This window comes from Lepisma saccharinum, chromosome 20 (genome assembly GCF_977018435.1).
Source record: "Lepisma saccharinum chromosome 20, izLepSacc3.1, whole genome shotgun sequence".
NCBI lineage: Eukaryota > Metazoa > Arthropoda > Insecta > Zygentoma > Lepismatidae > Lepisma > Lepisma saccharinum.
Window position 1 is genome coordinate 42,568,835 of NC_139248.1, and position 17,359 is coordinate 42,586,193.

At 42.9% G+C, this 17,359-nt stretch overlaps 1 protein-coding gene across 1 annotated transcript in view; it reads left to right on the top strand.

Moving 5' to 3' along the window:
* Positions 1-17,359, top strand: part of LOC146003441 (synaptotagmin-15-like) — a 311,110-nt gene that overhangs the window by 242,358 nt on the left and 51,393 nt on the right. Inside the window, exon 6 of the mRNA XM_083141723.1 lies at positions 13,614-13,818. Within this exon, the coding sequence (XP_082997849.1) occupies positions 13,614-13,818 (205 nt within the window). The remainder of the gene's footprint in view (positions 1-13,613; positions 13,819-17,359) is intronic.

The following is a 17,359-nucleotide window of genomic DNA, read 5'->3' on the forward strand; positions in this document are numbered from 1 at the left end:
AATGCGTGCCTGGATTTTCTTGACCGTCCAAGTTGACTACTCCGCATTCTCTTCTTTTGACGCTTGAAGGTAACGAGTCGGACATGAAAACTCCTCTGAAGTGTTTGATTTGTAACGGTTCGATCAGAGATTCAATGTCTCGGTTGGTGAGTGCTGTTGTTTCTTTTTTTTAAATTTTCTCATCATGCCCTTTCCTTTTTTCTTCTCCATGGCCAGGTTGTGACGTTTCTGTTCTTCCAACTCGGCCTTGTTCTTCTTCGAGTCGATGACGGTTTTCGCAATGGCGGCACTTCCGCCGGCCAAACTTCCAACGGCCCCCAATGCTGCTAGGATGGCCGGGATGCTGAATATGAAACCTCCGATCTTTTGCTGTTTCCGCGAACGCTGCAATCTTTTCAATTGAGGTGTGCTGAGCAGCAATTTCATTCCGTGTCCTTTCGACAAGCAAGAACGTTTCTTCTCACGTTGTTTCTTGGTAAGTAACCCATCGAGGGCACCTAGATTTTTTAGATTCGAATATGGTATCTGGTATACGACACCCTTTTGCTTCATGTTGATGCTCTATGTGTTATTTTTTCACGGTATGTTATTTATATATATATTCTGAGATTTTTTCTTGTGTAGTTTTTTTACGGTATGTTATTTATATACCCCACCCTAATTTTTGTTTCGTGTTCATGGCGATGGTGGTACCCAGTGCGGCGACCCGTTCACCCAGCGATGCGTCTCTGCTCACGAACCTTTCGAAAGCTGCGTGCTCTAACTTTCTGTCTGCTTCGTGACGTGCATCCAGATCCGTCTGCGTGGTGTTGTAGGCGATGTCGTGATCTTTGCATGCCGCGTCCAACGGATTCACACCCTTGTCTCCTCTCTCCAATCTTTTCTCGAGTTTGGTACCCGGTCCGCAGTACTGGTAGCCAGGTAAATGCATCTCGAAAGGTAATTTGTTGATGATGTCGTTCACGAGTCCTTTTCCTTCGGCCACGTTCCAGAATCTCGGAGGCAGCGTGTTGATGATTTTGATCAGGTAACCTATGCCCTTGTCGTCGTTCACGATGAAGTTGGAAAGTTTCGTGCTGATCATGTCCACGATGCCAACCTTCTCGTTGTAGAAATTACGATTGCCTGCATTCTCTTCGCCGGCTATCACCAACAATCGGTCCACGAGTTTCCTAACGTCGTCCACCCAAACGAATTCTTTGGGTAACGTGTTGTAGCGTTTGACGCCGCTGCCTGTTTTGACCTGGTTCCAAATCGGTTTGATGAGATTCCTGTACTTCTCACCACTGCTCGATTTCACCTTATTCTGCGAGGCGTCGTTGTTCTGGTACAAGGCATCCGTCATGATCAGAATTTCCTTGTAACTTTGGTAATCTTCGTCGGTGTAATCTTTCGGCTGCTTTTTGGCGACGAGTTCCCACAGTCCCACCGTACCCGGATACCTGGTCCAACTATCCTTGTCGCCTAAATTAACTTTAATGTCGTTGCCTTCGAAGGTCACCTTCGATTTCCCAATCTTCCACATCACACCACCGCCTTCGTTGGTTTCCATGCTAGGATACAAACCGAACACTTCATCCTTGTCGAATTTCCCCGTACTCAGGTAGTCTCGTGCCAAAGGTCCCAACTCGATCTTATCCGAAGACGACGTGCTACCTATGGCTCGACATCGTGCCGGTGCATCCTTCAGTTCGAACGGTGTCGAAGGAATGCTCGAAATGGGCGTGGGTACAGCGTAACATTTAGCTGCGAGCGGTACGAGTTCGTTGATCAAATTTTTATTTTGTTCCGTGACACTTTTAATTTCTTTACCTAGACCGCTGATGGCATCGATCACAGGTTGATCCTGACGTTTCTTCTCTTCGTAGAATCCGCGATTCTCGGATTTCCAACCTTTGAAGCGTTTCGCGAGGTAATCGCGGAGCTTGAGATTTTCCTCTTCGATTTTTCGTTTCGTCATGACGTTTATTTATATACGTCGTTTCTCACAACGTTGCAACGTTTAGAAAGTCGTTGATTTTGTTTCTGTATTTTCCGTCGTTGGGTTTCCTCGTCATGTCGATCGTCGCGAATCCGAAATCGTCACCGTTCCAGCAAGTAGAGCAGCAGCGTTCCGAAAATTGATTGTAGTTCATGTCTCCGCCTACGTAGTCATCGTACGCGTGCTTGAGGTTGGTGTGATCTTGACGAAACAAACATATGAAATTAGCGTTGTCGCGTACTAACTGTTTTGGAATTTTGGAAAACGTTTGAGCTAGGTAGAAGCAATCCATTCCTTTGTGACGACCTTGCGTGAAAAAGTTGCGAATTTCATTTTGATTTTCCAGGATGGCGTCGTCGAACACAACGACTGAATTTTCACGACAATCGTCGAGTGGTTTTATTTCCGAGGCGAACGTTGCAATGTCCAGACCATCGTACAGTTTCATCAGTTGCTGGTATTTGGATTGCTCCAAACTTTTCGAGAACACGTACAGGTGCCTGTTCTTCCAATCTAACCAATTCGGTGCGAGGAGAAAATTGTCCACGAGCAGTGTCGTTTTCCCACACCCCGAAGGACCTACGATCAGACAGCGGATGCTGTCGGGAAGCAACTCACCGTTCTTTTTTTTTCTCGTTTGACTTTCCGGATCCGGTAGACGCTTCACCACGTTCCACGTACTCACAAGATCACTTCGTTCGCGTCGATCCAACTCTTTTCCGGAAGTCCCAGCCATTTGACAAACAGTTTGTCACCTTTCCTACGCAATACTTTCTCGATGAGGTACGTGTCGGGGTGTTTCGTTTTAGAGAGTTCCTCTTCGTAAAATCTTCCTTTCAAAATCTCGCCGCTACTATCTTTTATTATATACGTGTGTCGGTTTCCGGGTAGAACTCGAACCACGGTAAAAAGTTCTGTGCTCCAATTTTTTGTGAATCCCTTCTCGAAGGTGCGTTTGAATTTGCTGATCCTCACCTGGTCTCCAATTTTGTATTTAGCTTTTTTTGTCGTGGGTGTGTACTTTGGACAGTAAACTGTAGAAATTAAACGCTGCTCGTCGGACTTGGTAACGTCGGCTGGCTTCATGCCTATCGTTCTGTGTACCGTATCATTATAGGTGTCGACGAGTTCCGGCAGGATGTCGACCCATTTGTAATTTCCCCGAAGCGTGAATCGTTTCCACATGTGTGTTTTCAAGGTTCGATTGAATCGATGTGACTGAAGGTCGAATAATGTTGAATGTCATGTTTTTGAATAAACTTTTGGAATACAGCGTTGTAAAATTCTTTACCGTTGTCCGTTTGCAGAAACCGTGGTCGTCTGCCACCGCTTTCGCGAAAAATTGTCTTGAATGCTTCCGTGACGCATGTTCCCGTTTTCGCCTTCAAAGGTAGAGCCCATGCGAATTTCGAAAATGTGTCTATGACGGTGAGGAGGTACTTGTTGCTCTTGTTCAATTTATGTACGTTTTTCAAATTGCCGCTACTCATTTCCACGAGGTCACTTTGCCAGAGGTCGTCGATGCCCTTGGTTACCACAGCCAAACGTTCGTAGTTGCGGCGTGCAGGTTTATGCAATTCTTCGACGATGGCTTGCCTAGACATTTTTTTAGAGATTACGTTTCAAGAGAAGCACAAGCGTGATGGGATTCAAAGAGGGTGGTACCTCGCTCGTGTTTTGAATGATCAGCTTATCGCCGGCACTCACGTCGAAAACGGTAAGATCTTCGTCTTCGTGTATTTCATATATGTTGCGCGTTTCGTTCCAACGTGCCAGAGGAATGTTTCCTGCTTTCTGGACACCACGATTCGATATCAAAGTCATGGTGGGAACGCTAGCTTTTCTACCGTGAGACCAGTACGAAAATTCGTTTATCTGAATCGTGCCATCGAGGAGAAACTTGTAGTACGGATGATAAGGATGTAACATGTACAGTTTGTTACCTTCGACGAACGTGGAGATTCTCTGTTGATTGGGTACGCTGTTGATTTCGATGGCTTGCAGAGAATGCAGTTTAGCGAATTTAGTGTCGACGCCGAGCAGATTACTGTGAACTTGTCCGAGTTTATTTTCGATGGGCAGCAAATGCTCGACTATGGTATCCGTTACGGCAGAAAACGACGGTTTGATTTTCACTTCCACGTTCAACTGCTTGTAGTTTTCGTTGAGTTCTTGCAACTTGGCACCGAAAGAGGCCAGCGTCGATTCCTGCGTGGATTCCAGCACTCCGACTTGATCTCTGATGTTGACGACAATGTTCTGAAGGTTCTCGACTTGATTCAATTTCGAGCTCTTCTCAGTAAGATCGTTCACGATGCTTCGCATCTCTGTAAACTGCGTGTGAAGGTCGGCGACGCTCTGCGAAGTGGGCAGCGTCGACACCAGCGAACTAATTTCGTCTCGAATCTGTTCCACGTTCGCCGTTTCCGTTTCTAGTCGTTTCAGCATTCGAGATATGTTTCTTTTCAAAGCGTGCAATTCTTTGGAGGTGGGGAGATTGGCCACCCTACTCTCGAGATCGCTCAATGAACTTTTGATGTCGCTCGATTCGGATAGTGCCGTCACCGCCGTTTTCAATTTTTCCAAATCTTCGCTCGAAGGCACGCTCGTCCGTAACGATTCCAAGTCACCTTGTATGTTTTCCAGTACGTGATGAAAATGAGCAAGATTGGATTCGACGTTTAAATTTTCTAAATATTCGATTTTATGCTGAACCGTGCTCAACGTGTCTTGAATGCTCGTCAACGCTCTCGCTTCAGCGTGAATATTTTTAATTTCTTCGTTGATCAATTCCAAGGACGCCTGAAGCGTAGCGATGGTGGTTTGAATATGTTCGAAATCTTGATAGGCCTCCAATTGAATTTTTATGTTCGCGACGCTTTTACCGATGACCTGCAGTTCGTCCGACGATGGTAGGTTCGTCATTGTATCTTCCAAAGTCTGCAACTTGGATTTAATTTCTTCCAACGTGCTGGTGAATTCTTCTTGTAATTTGGAAACGACGACATGCAAGCGTTCTGCGTCTATATCGTTCACCACGGTTTGAAGTTCGGAGAAATTCTTTTCGATTGCGGAAGTTCGTTCTTCGATTTCGAGTTTCAATTTTTCCAAATCTTCATTTTTCGATTGAAATTGCTGTAATTTGGCCAAATCATTTTGAAGCGAATCCACGCTCAACTGTATATTTTGAACGTTGTCGTAAGAAGGTACGTCGACATAATTTTTTATCAGCGTCTTCAGTTCGGAATCGATTTTCAGAATGAGGTCGAGACATTGCGTTTGGAGCGTAGCGATTTCCGACTCTAAACTTTTGTTTAAGGTTTCCTGCAAAGCGATCAAATCGGTCCTCAACTTCTTAACTCGAATGTCCAACATGAGAATCTCTTCTGCGTGGTCTACACGCTTGGTGTTGCCGAAAATGTCGTTAGGCATTTTTGGTTAACGGTTATTTATAATAGGATAGACGATTCGTAATTCTACGAAGAGAGGAATAAGTTTGTCGTAATCTCCGAGGAGTTCCATGTAAAAATAATCTCCTGCAGACACATCGTACGTAATGTTAGAAAGCATCTTGTCGTGCTTAATTCGAAAAATGTTCTTGCCGGTAGAAATTTTGATTTCGCCTGCGTTTTCCGGATTCACGGTGATTTGAAGTTTCCCGTCGATCGGAATTTCGTAGAAATGTAAATTGTTATTAAAAACATAAAACATCTTGCCCACATCGTCATTCAGTTTCGTCCAAATGCTGTTGAGGTGAATGATCAACAGACCGTTGAGTTTAGGTAACACGGAAGGTAAGACTTCATGATCTGGTATGGTTTCCATAATGATCTGTTTTTTGAAACCGAACAAATTCATAGGCATGCTGGTTATTTAAGAATACGGTCAAAGTTTTTTTTTGTAATGACAGTCAAAGTGTTTTTTTTTGTTTTGTTTTGTTTTTATGAATCTTCTGTTGAAGATGGACATATGTTGCAGGTTTTGCTTTCTGCTAAGCGATAGTGCCCCCACGGCAATGTGTGAATACCACACTCGAGGACGCACCTCTTATCGTCATCAGGATCCAGCGCAATTTTTCTAACTTTGTTTGTGGTGATGATATGGTCGACGCTCTGGATGCGCTGTTCTGCTCTTAGAACCGGCGACCTGGTCTTGAGGCAATCGACAAAGTCCTCGAATGTGAGATGCTCCCGAACCACCTGTCTGCCGACACCCTTGGCCTTCTTGGTAACGCTGCCCTCGGCTTTGATGGCATAGGCCTTGGCGCGAGGACCTGCAAACTCGAGAATTACATCACCGTCCTTCTCGTCTTTAAGTTTGCCAGGCACCTTCTTGTTGCGGGCCAGGATACCGTACTTGTTTTGCTGGGGATAGCCCAAGGTGTCGAAGAGGTTGACCAAAGATGGAGCTGTGGCTATATCCCCGTACGCGTCGTCCGTGCGAACGTGGTACACCAAGCTGTCCGTGTCCGTGTAGAGTAGGCTGATATTGTCGTTATAGTGCTGGCGTAGTTTCCCATAATATATTTGAAACATGTGCAGCTTGCTCAGGTCTAATACTGAGGCGCCAACATAAATTGGCTTGTTGAGCTTCACCTCGCTCTTCCTCATATGCACCAGAGCAAGCTGTTCATTATAAATAGTCCTCGATTTGAATAACGGGTTTGCTACGAGCCTGCGACATTGTGCTTTGTTTGATATTAGCCTCACATCTACACGATTCCGTACATTCTCCATGGTTTTCCCGAACACCGCATTGTTCATAAGCTTGAAGAAATCCTTATCAAGCTCGGACGTGGCTGCGGTGCGGTGTTTGGTGTTGACTTCAATATATGGACGCAACCACGGAGAATGCTCGAACTTGAGGATGCGGTGAACTGCGTGGACCGCGACCCCTCGCTGCATCAACCACCGGAGATTCTGGTAGTGCAGGACGTAATTCTTCTTGGGCTCGAAATCCATGACGAGCTTCTTCTGGTTGGAATCGGGTGGACACTTGAACTCGGGTGCAGGGGGAAGATCGCTGAACAAATCCTGCAGCTTCTCGGAGAATTGCAGATCAACCTCGGCGAAGAACCCATGTTCTGAATCGTCGAAGCTTTCGATGTCGAAGTTGGAGGGGTCAGCCCACTCGAAGTCTCTAAAGGGGAGTGGCTGCATCATGGAGTGTCCGTAGAGGTTATTGACGTCCGTGTGCATGATGTAGCTGGACGGTTGTGAGGGGTCGTAGCCGGTGGCCATGTGGTGATTGTTGGCGCGCGAGTGTCGCTGCGACACCTGGACCATTCCACCCCGCACGGCACGTTCCACAAACAGCACCATGTCCACGTCCGAAAGAAGCTCCAGCTCGATCTTCGTCACCAGAAACATGGCTGACCACGCCAGTCCGGGGAGACTGTAGAAGTAGGCAGGGTCCAGCTGGTAGATCTTTATTGCGGTCGCACGGAACGTCTGGAACACGTCGGCGAGGAGCGTCACATCAAGTCTGAGGTAGGCGTCGTGGTAGTCCCCGAGAGTTCGACAGCCCAGCTCGCGCCACATGGACTGGGCATGGTGATATTCTTCGTCGGTGATGTTCGAGCCGCGTAGCTGACTGTAGAACTTCGCCTGGGGAGGTAGCGACGTCTCTGCGAACTTGGAAGGGTCTGTGATGTATTCGTAGGGATAGACCCCCTTACGCTTGAAGAGGCCGGCGTCCAAGTTCGGAAAGTTTCCGGAGGTAATGAGCATTTGCTCGTCGCTAAGCTTCCCTGCGAGAGCATCGAGGCTGGCCGGGAGGAACCTCAGGGAGTCGAGGAAGCGAAGCTCGACGGTAGAGTGTGATCCTGGGATTCGCACCCACTTGCTCAAGCTAATGTAACGCTCCTCGTTCTGCGCCAGGACGTTGATTCGCATGTCGTCGTACCCAAAGTGAGGCACCAGATGGTGGAAGTCGTATCCAGAGCCATTGTGAAAAAACACAGGGATAAATCGCGGGTCCCGGGCCATGAGGTTGCATCCGTTGCACCAAGGACCAACGTACCTACCGTTAAAGTGATCGTGGTGTTGGACTTTACGGTTGTTGGTGCTAAACTCACAGGTGCACACAGGACAGGTAGTAGCTTCCTCGTGCTTGATTTTGTCGTCAGAAGACAGCGATTCCATAGGCTTGGGGGCCAACAGTACCTTCCCTATCTCAATAGCCCCGACAACCATCCTCTCGAGGAAGTGTTTGGCTGCGTCGGGACCACGGTACACGTAGGGCTTGGGGGCGATGTGCCGGTCACGTCGCACCACAACGTATGCGAAACTGGATGCCTCGTGGAGTTGGTAAGGGGTGGTAGAGGAAACTTCGGGATCGGGATCGCAAGTGGACAGGGGTTTGAGGAAGGCCTCGAAATCCGCGATGATGATAGCGGGGTGCTCCACCATGGCACCGTGCATGCGGAAACGCTCCACGACGCCAGATTCGGGTAAGACTGCCACCCCAGGCTCGTTGGCATTGCAGTAGCGCTTGTGGTGAGCGAGCTTCTCTGCAGCGATGTTGGAGCCTCGAACATGTTGGTAATTGTGTTGATCCCGTCCGTCGAACATTGACAAGCACCTGCGACACACCTCGACGTGGTGACTATCACTGCTCCGTTGGCTCGAAACAAGTCTAGAGAGCGAGCGAATAAGGCTGTAATGGTGATGGGTCTCGTTCTTGATGAGCAGAAGGTGAATTTCCTGCGCACCATCGTCGTCTACGTCGCTCACCCGGATAGGGTACACCACATTTTTGTCAGTGAGGCCATAAACGTTGATGGCCAACCGAGGGTTGTGTGTACGGGCCTCAAACTTTTGAATATCCGGGACCTCCACTGGGTAGTCGATCCCAGCCATGGCATTTTCCAGTTCTGGCTCGTAGGGTAGGTAGTGGTTAACCCGGCGTGGTTGGTTTTTCCAGTCGACAGGGTGCAACGCCGCAAGCACCGACCAGAGAAAGCACTTGGCGTCACTGTTCTGAATGTTCAGGACAGCCTTCTTTGCCACAATGGTAGGTGGTAAGGGGACGTAGCTGGAGGCGGAGAGAGGCATGAACTTACAAAGTTTGACGCACAGTTCGTGAGGCTCGCCACACAGCGAACCCCCCGAGCCTTTAGCTTGATGTTCTTCTTGTTTTGCCACCAGCTCATCGGCAAACTGGTTGTAGATGACCTCGAGGTTGTCGACATCCGCCAGATGCAGCGTCTTCGCCTTGGTGTTGTGGCAGAAGCTGTAAATTTCATCAGACAGCTTCTTGTACTGGCAACGTAGCGATGCGTAGAATTTGGTGGAGTGCGTTGCAAGCGCATCACCGAGGATGGAAATAATTTTGGCTTGCATGTTCTCCAAAAAGCTACGCACGTCGCATGAGCCCTCCGAAGTGAGGACAAAGTCCTCTAACAACCGCTCGAAAGCAGTCTGGTTCGCTTTCGCCACAGGCTTGACACGTTTGGCGGATGGTGCATTGATGGAGGCTGCTTCTGCCTTCCTCTTGGTGGAGGTCGAAGGCTGGGCCCCAGATGTATTTTTGCTTAGACAATTAAGCTTATGCTTCTTGGCATACGCAATTGTGATCTGTTTATTGCATCCGGAACATAGTTCAGTGGCAGCCAAATGCTTGCCTGGCACGCAGGTACGACAATGTCTTGCAAAACGTTTGCTTGATATGGTTCTCTTGCACACAGGACAACTTTTCATGGAGCGCATTTTTTTTGGGGGGTATGTTTATTTATATGTGATCTGTTGGTGGTAGAGTGTTTACAAAAAAAAATGCCTTACGAGAAAAATTTTGTAGGCTAATTCTAATTAGTGTTAGTTTGAGGGGTTTATTTATATATGGGTGGCGTTGTTTTCCTCAAATATGTGCTTTAATAAACCCTGTAAAAAAATTTAAAAAAATATATAAGAAAAATATGATTGTAGATAGAAAAAAGCACAATAAATATTGTATGCATGTGTAATTCTATTTAGTTTATTTTTTTTGCTAGACACGAATCTTCTTCAGATTTTATTGCCCATTAGTATATTTTTCTACCAATCTAGTAGAGGTATGAAACTATGAAAATGTACTTGTTTATATATATTCTATTGTTTCGGCTGATATAATAGCAAATATATATATATAGCTATTTTGAAATTCTAAAACTTTCAGGTATACTTATTTTTACATGCAAACATACATCATAAAAAATTACACAATCGTATTTTTTTTTCCATACACACATTTTTTATTTTCAGAAAACAAAGTTATTTTCGATCTTTTTTTTAAAATCAAACAATAAACATTATTTGTGTTTATAGTATTTGTCGGGCAATAGCAGATAAAACAAGAATGGGTTTTCTACGACCCATAGTTTACGAGTTACAAAACAACTTAGAAATTACATCTTGAAATTTAAATTAAAAATAACTCGAAAACAGTAAGCACTAATCATTATGTTTCCAATAGGTTGTAGAGTACATTCAATTTTTTATCAAATGTCATTAAAATTTTCGAAATAGGGTAAAAACTAAGCCAGCAAATCAAGTTTCTCAAAAAATAAAAAAATTGTCTATATTTTCGAAACTTGAGGGGGTGGAATCGATTTTATTTGCTAGTCGTATAGTTTTCGTCAAATCCTATCCAACAAACCTAAAATCATCATCCTAGGTCAATTAGGAACCAAGAAAATCAATGTCTTGGAAAACATCTTAAGACAAATATCTTAAGAAAATTTTCTTGACAGACCGGAAGTAACATCTTGACAGACCGGAAGTCGACTTTCTTAAAGATTAAGACAAATATCTTAAGATGTTTTCCAAGACATTGATTTTCTTGGTTCCTATGGGGCCTAGAACCACGCAACTTTGGATTATGTATATACCGTTGTTTTTTCCTACATATTCACTAGGGCTCGAAAGTGCGGTGGTTGTGTTGTTGCCTTGTAATCAATAGATCCTAGGTTCGAACCCGATAAAAGTACATAGTGGTTCGGATCCTACTTTAAAAAAACTGTAGGCCTAGTCCCGATTAGCCTTACTGTGCATATGTGAATATAGGAAAGTACAATGCAAAATCAGCAATGTGTGATGTGGTCAGCACCAAATATTTTAATTTTATATGTATATTTAAGTTTCATGCATAAACATGGCAGTTTTCCTATATGCTTTTATGGTATGGTGCTATGCACAGAGGAGCACTTTATTTAAGCATATTTAACTTCTCTTTCCATCTCTCAATCTATTCATATTTGACACAGTCATTGCAAGTCGGCCATTTTGTTTACGTAGCAATTAGGCTTAAAAAAACTTTGACACACTCATTGCAAGTCGGCCATTTTGTTTACGTAGCAATTACGTTAAAAAACTTTAAACCACATTATTGCTATTTTTTGTGAATGCTTGTTGTGATAAAAAAAAACATAATTAGATATATTTTATTTAATTTTATGTTTAATATCTTTTCTGTGTATAAAACTAAATAATAATAAAATTCGAAACACTATATACCTCCACTAAATATCAAACGCACAAGAAAAAAAACAGGCTAACACACGCAAAATTATACTGGTCTGCCAGACGCCAGAGCCTCGTTACTCTACAGTCCAGGGTGTACTACGTGGAAGTGAGGTTAACTGTTCGGCACCTTACCAGAAGATCGTCCTCTTACACCCCGCATATTGCTATTTTGCATATGCCTGATGTATATAGTAATATGTAATAAATATATATATATGAAAAAAAAAGCAAGAAAAAAAGGAGAGAGATACATGCAACACACTCAAAACTTGTATACTTTCTCTCTCTCCTTTTTTTTGCGTGCTTTGCGAGTATATATTCCTTCCACAATATGCTTAAGAATTGTTTGGTTTTTGTAGAGAGTTTTACCTTTTATCTACAATTTCTTTACATCTGTTTGGCTATTACAGAATCAACTCACAGAAGCAACACTACCTATTTATATAACACAAAGCCAACTCATGCAAGCTAACAAACAAATTTACTCACGCTAGTTAATTTCAATCACAATCACAATGTTCTCCTTGCAGCTCACAATAAAGATAGGACCTGATGCCCTCGAGCTTCTAGTTTTATTAGTCGAGGAGTAATATGTAGGTTAACAACGTGGACTAGTAGAAATCCGCTCTAGAAAATAGTTCTATACTTCAATTTTTAGCAATATCATTTTCCTACTTTCGTAAATTCATCACGTCACCCCCACCAATGCTGTTACCTGACGTCATTATTTCTCAACAGTTGGCTGAGCTGATGTGAAAATTACATAGCATCCTCTGTGGTGAATATGAATTTTTGAACGAAATAAATGCGTCAGCATGAAATTCCATCATTATTGTTAGCTTTTGAAAAAACAGGAAGTACATCCGCCACTGTGAATAGCCAGAAATGCTGCCCCTCCCCCCAGTCATCCATCTCTCTTACAACAGCGTGTGTGTGCTGGCAACTCTCTCTAGTTGCAGGTTTTTTAGTTAACTCGTAATCCTCGTCAAAAACTACAGTAACATCATAATGTCATATTGCACAGAAGAGGGAGGACATCGCTCACCACTGTTGCCAGCCATAAATCTCTCTCTCTCTTCATCTTACAGCAAAGTTGGCATCTCTATTTTTTTTTTTAGTTGTAAGTGGGTTGCCAACACACTCTAGTTAATAATGCTACATATTATACGCACACACGCACACACATACTATATTACCATCCACCCATCTCTCTCTTTTTTACGGCAGTGCGTGTTTGTTGCCGGCTCTCCTTGTTTAGTGTGTGTAGGTTGGCAAAAATTGCTTTATGCACTGTAAGGCAAGCCTCAAGCAAAGTTGCCAGCTCCTTACTTTAGGTTAGGTTAGACCAAAAAAAAAAAGCTGTAGGTAGGTGTTGGCAGCTGTCGGTTGTTTAACTCTTCCCTCTCTCTCTCCTCTCTCTTTTTTGTAAAAGGCTATGGCAAAAATACCAGTAGGTTGGCAACCTTGCTTTATGCACTGTAAGGCAAGCCTTAAGTAAGGTTGCCAGCTCCTTGCTTTAGGTTAGGTTAGACCAAGGAAAAAAAGCTGTAGGTGGGTGTTGGCAGCTGTCGGTTGTTTAACTCTTCCCTCTCTCTCTCTCTCTCCTCTCTCTTTTTTGTAAAAAGCCATGGCAAAAGTACCAGTAGGTTGGCAACCTTGCTTTATGCACTGTAAGGCAAGCCTCAAGCAAGGTTGCCAGCTCCTTGCTTTATGCACTGTAAGGCAAGCCTCAAGCAAGGTTGCCAGCTCCTTGTTTGAGGCTAGGTTAGACCCAAAAAAAAAACCTTGGTGATTTTTTCGAGTAAGATGTTGGCAACACTGCGAGAAAATAGGGCTTATGCCTTACAAGAGCAAACCATTAAGGCGAGCCTCAAGCAAGATTGCCAGCTCCTTGCTTTAGGCTAGGTTAGACCCCATAAAAAACCTTGGTGATTTTTTCGAGTAAGGAGCTGGCAACACTGCCAGAAAATGGGGCTCATGCCTTACGAGAGAAATCCATTAAGGCGAGCCCCACCGAGCCCCATTTTCGGTTTGTGAACCGGGCTGATACCACTACTAATTATTATGCTAAAAGACACTGATTAAGGTAACTGCTTTGTAGAAATCATTAAGCCCATTCATTGCCTTTGCAGGGACTGAACACGTCCGCCCCTGACTCGTACGTGAAGGTGACCCTCCTGCAGCAGACGAAGGCGGTGAAGTCCAAACGAACGGAGACCGTGAAGAGAGACCCTGAGCCCAAATTCAACGAGTGCTTCAATTTCAAAGTGGAGAAGGATGACGTGGATTCTGTCAGCGTCACGTTACACGTGGTGCAAGCTGGAGGAATGGGGAAAGGTAATTTGATCTCTGTATTGTCTCTCTTGTGGCGAAGGGGAAAAGATAAGCTTTCAACACGACAACCCATCGAGCTAATTAGCTCTGCCACACTTGCAAAGCCTCCCTAGAAACCTTATTATTATTGCATCTTTGCTAGACGCCACCATCTAATAAGGGTTCGCGAGGAACTCAGATTTCTGAATAGCTGGCAGAGTTACGATGGATGACTAATTCATCTGGAGAATATATCTTTGGAGTGATGTCATATTATTGTTACTGTTCTTGTTGTTATTATTTACAGTATGGTAGGCTCACGCAAGCTTTTCAAACTTATAATTTAACTATAAACAATAGCTTTTTGCTCCTCCTAATAAGTAATATATACACAATAAGTTACGCGAACCAAAGTTGGCCATAGTTGAGTTTTCTAGGGCAATTTACGAACCGCTAATAAAAGACAAATATTTCAAATTAAAAGCAATAACTCGAATAACTAATTAACAAGGTATACCAAATGGATATTTTGTGAAATTGCTTGTAACTTTTTTTTTTAAAAAAAAAAAAAGGTTATAAAACCGTTACATATGGATCACCTTGGGAACAGGGGTCCCAAAGGTGACCCACGGCTTGTAGTTGCTTAGTTGCTTAGAAAATGTTGCTTGTGCTCAAGGAAACATATTTATTCATGTTTATTCATGCTTTTACAATTTATTAGCATCAGACGAAATGGATTATGTAAAAGCACTTAACGACATGGGGAAGCAGAGATATCTGGACATCCATTGGATGAGCAACTAGGAAGTAATACGGAATTATTCCAGGATGAGAACCGTTTGGCTATATTTAGCCTAGATATTTAATAGAAAGTAACTTTTCCTGCACAGTGGAAGCGTTTAAAGTACATACGTAAATATTTGGATGCCTACATTATTGTTTAAAGTGAAAATGTGCGAGATGTACGGACGCATAAAAAAGCGGGAAAATATTTTCTTCTTCTTTCTTCAGTCAGGGTGAGTCAGCGGGATGTGGTAATGCACACTTGTTGGTTTCGTTCCCGTTTGAACGCAGAAATACAAAACGCTCATTGTTATTTCACGTCAATTTTCTATTATTTGTGTTATCCATAACGATAAAGATGAATAATAAACTGGGAAAATTAATGATGGTACAAATACAATAATACCCCATTACCTGACCAGTGTTCAAACCTAGGGCCCCTTCTCAATCAATGTTGTACAGATCAACATATGCAAAAGACAAAAAAGTAATAATACCCCTACTTAGTTTTCTGGTTACACACAAAAAAGAATCTATTTCTACATAAAAAAATTAATACCGTTCATGAGTTCTTCAAGAACGTGCTATGACCGATCATCTTTTGAGATGAAAAGTAATATTTTTGCTCATTTCACTAAAACAGAAAGAGAAAATCGAGATTTGAATGGTTTCACCAGGGTGTGTGGGATGCAAAATTTTAGTCGGGATGGGATCAGAATGGGAAATTTTGAAAATCTTGAAGTTCGAGACGGGAAAAAATGTTACTTCCCGAATAAATTGGGAGATTTTCGGAATCGAAAATATTAAAAATTACCCGACACTGAAAATTTTTAATTATTCACAAAATGTCATCTTCAGGTGATGATTGATTTTGCATTTCTGGAATAAAAACTGCTAATTTCAATAAGTTTCGGACATTTGTAGTACACTACAAAAAAATATGAAGAGAACAAACCAATTTTAATCACTTTTATTTAGATATTTCCGAAGACATGACTTTTTTTCGGATACTGCCGATCCGTTGAGCTTACTGCGGAGTCTACTCCTGCTAATGGGCTTCAATTTTTACTCCTGACAGCTTGAATGGAATAATTTTGGCGCCTAGATCTCGAGGAAGTGGACGATTGCCCTGGTGGTAGTTTGCATCCTACTGCTACCCACCCGTTCGTTCCTTTCCTATGCGACACAATCTTAACTCCCTTAAGCGGCATGGTGTGAGTCTACGAGAGCCTCCCCTATGGCGCAGTGGTAGCGTCGTCGCTTTGTAATCAAGGAGTCCCGGGTTCGATACCCGGTGGAGGCACACAGTGGTTCGGATCCCACTTTAGACTGTAGGTCCAAACACCAAATCAATCAATCAATCAATTGTGAGTCTACGAACCGGAAGTTGTTGTGCTACAAATATGGCGTCCGCGCGAAAACACTTCCTTCCGGTGTATAGCCCCTACAGGCTGGCTACCACTTGTAAAAATTGGTGGGTGTTCGGGAAAGGCACTTAAGTCACAAACTGCGATTCTGTAGATTTCATTTGAGTCATACTGAATCAATTAAAGAAAATATTATCAGCATAATTTTACATTGGGCCTGTGTAATGATCTTATCAGTGATGGTCCTACATGCATATCATGTCTGTAAAGTTTGCTATTAAAAGAATAAACATAAAAGAAATGTCTGCTGTAAAATTTCATTTTTTGACTTATGTGCTTTTCCCGAACAGTTTTAGGGAGATTTTATACCGAAGCGATTAATTGGTTGAGGATTTCACCAATCTAAGGCAAGCTTGTGCAGCCTGTCATATCTCTGCGGTGTAAAACGTCGCCGTTGATTGGGTTAGGTTAGGTTAGGTTAGGTTAGGTTAAACGTCGCCGTTGATTGGGTCGCTCGCAAGCCACATATGTCGCGTGTCGCTTCGGTGTGAAATCTCCCTTAGTGTTGTCATATCAGCTCACTAGTGGATCTTATCAAACCACAACAGACTCTTTCTTATTATTAGCACTCCTCCTCACAGTCTTCGTTTCTTTGTTATTTGGAGTAGTTTAGATTTGTTTGTTTTTTTTCTTTTAGATTCAAATTATATTTAATGGCAGTATTTATTATTATCATCGTTAAGTGTGCTAATTACACTTGTTTTGCTGGAGGTGGTGCAATCCTTTGTTGGTTTCATTGTAAATAAAAAATTCATCGACCAAATTTCGATAGGATATCAATTCTTGTTTAATTGGCGGATACTTCATTTATATAATAATAAAAAAATGAAACAATGAAAATCTCCCACCTTTCCCCAAACTATGCAAAAGCATCCTCGCAGGAATTTCCCCTTCAAGGTCTGGTGGGAAGAGTAAATTTTTATATCTTGCCCTTCAGTCATATAAACTTATATTTTACCTTTCATTATTTTTATTATTATTTTACAAATCATAAAACTGGAAATGAAATGAAAATACCTTGGCTTTGTTGTCAAGTTCTTACTTGGGTCCACTATTTTAATAGAAATTGGATTGGACTTGCTCCCTTTCCATAAACATCTATCACTTTGTTGATGAACAGTTCTGTCTCTTTTTGTACTTTCTCACAATGAACAAATATCAAACAGGGACCACTTAATTTGCTGTCTTTTTTTTGGCATCCCTCATTAATTTTTTTCACGCTAAAATTTCGCCACTCGAATTACATTAATTTCTTCCTGATAAATTATGGAAACAGGCGCACATCTGGCCTCCCTCTGTGGACACCCTTAACTTAAAACTGACTAAAATATATTTCAGCTTTCTTGATAATACCA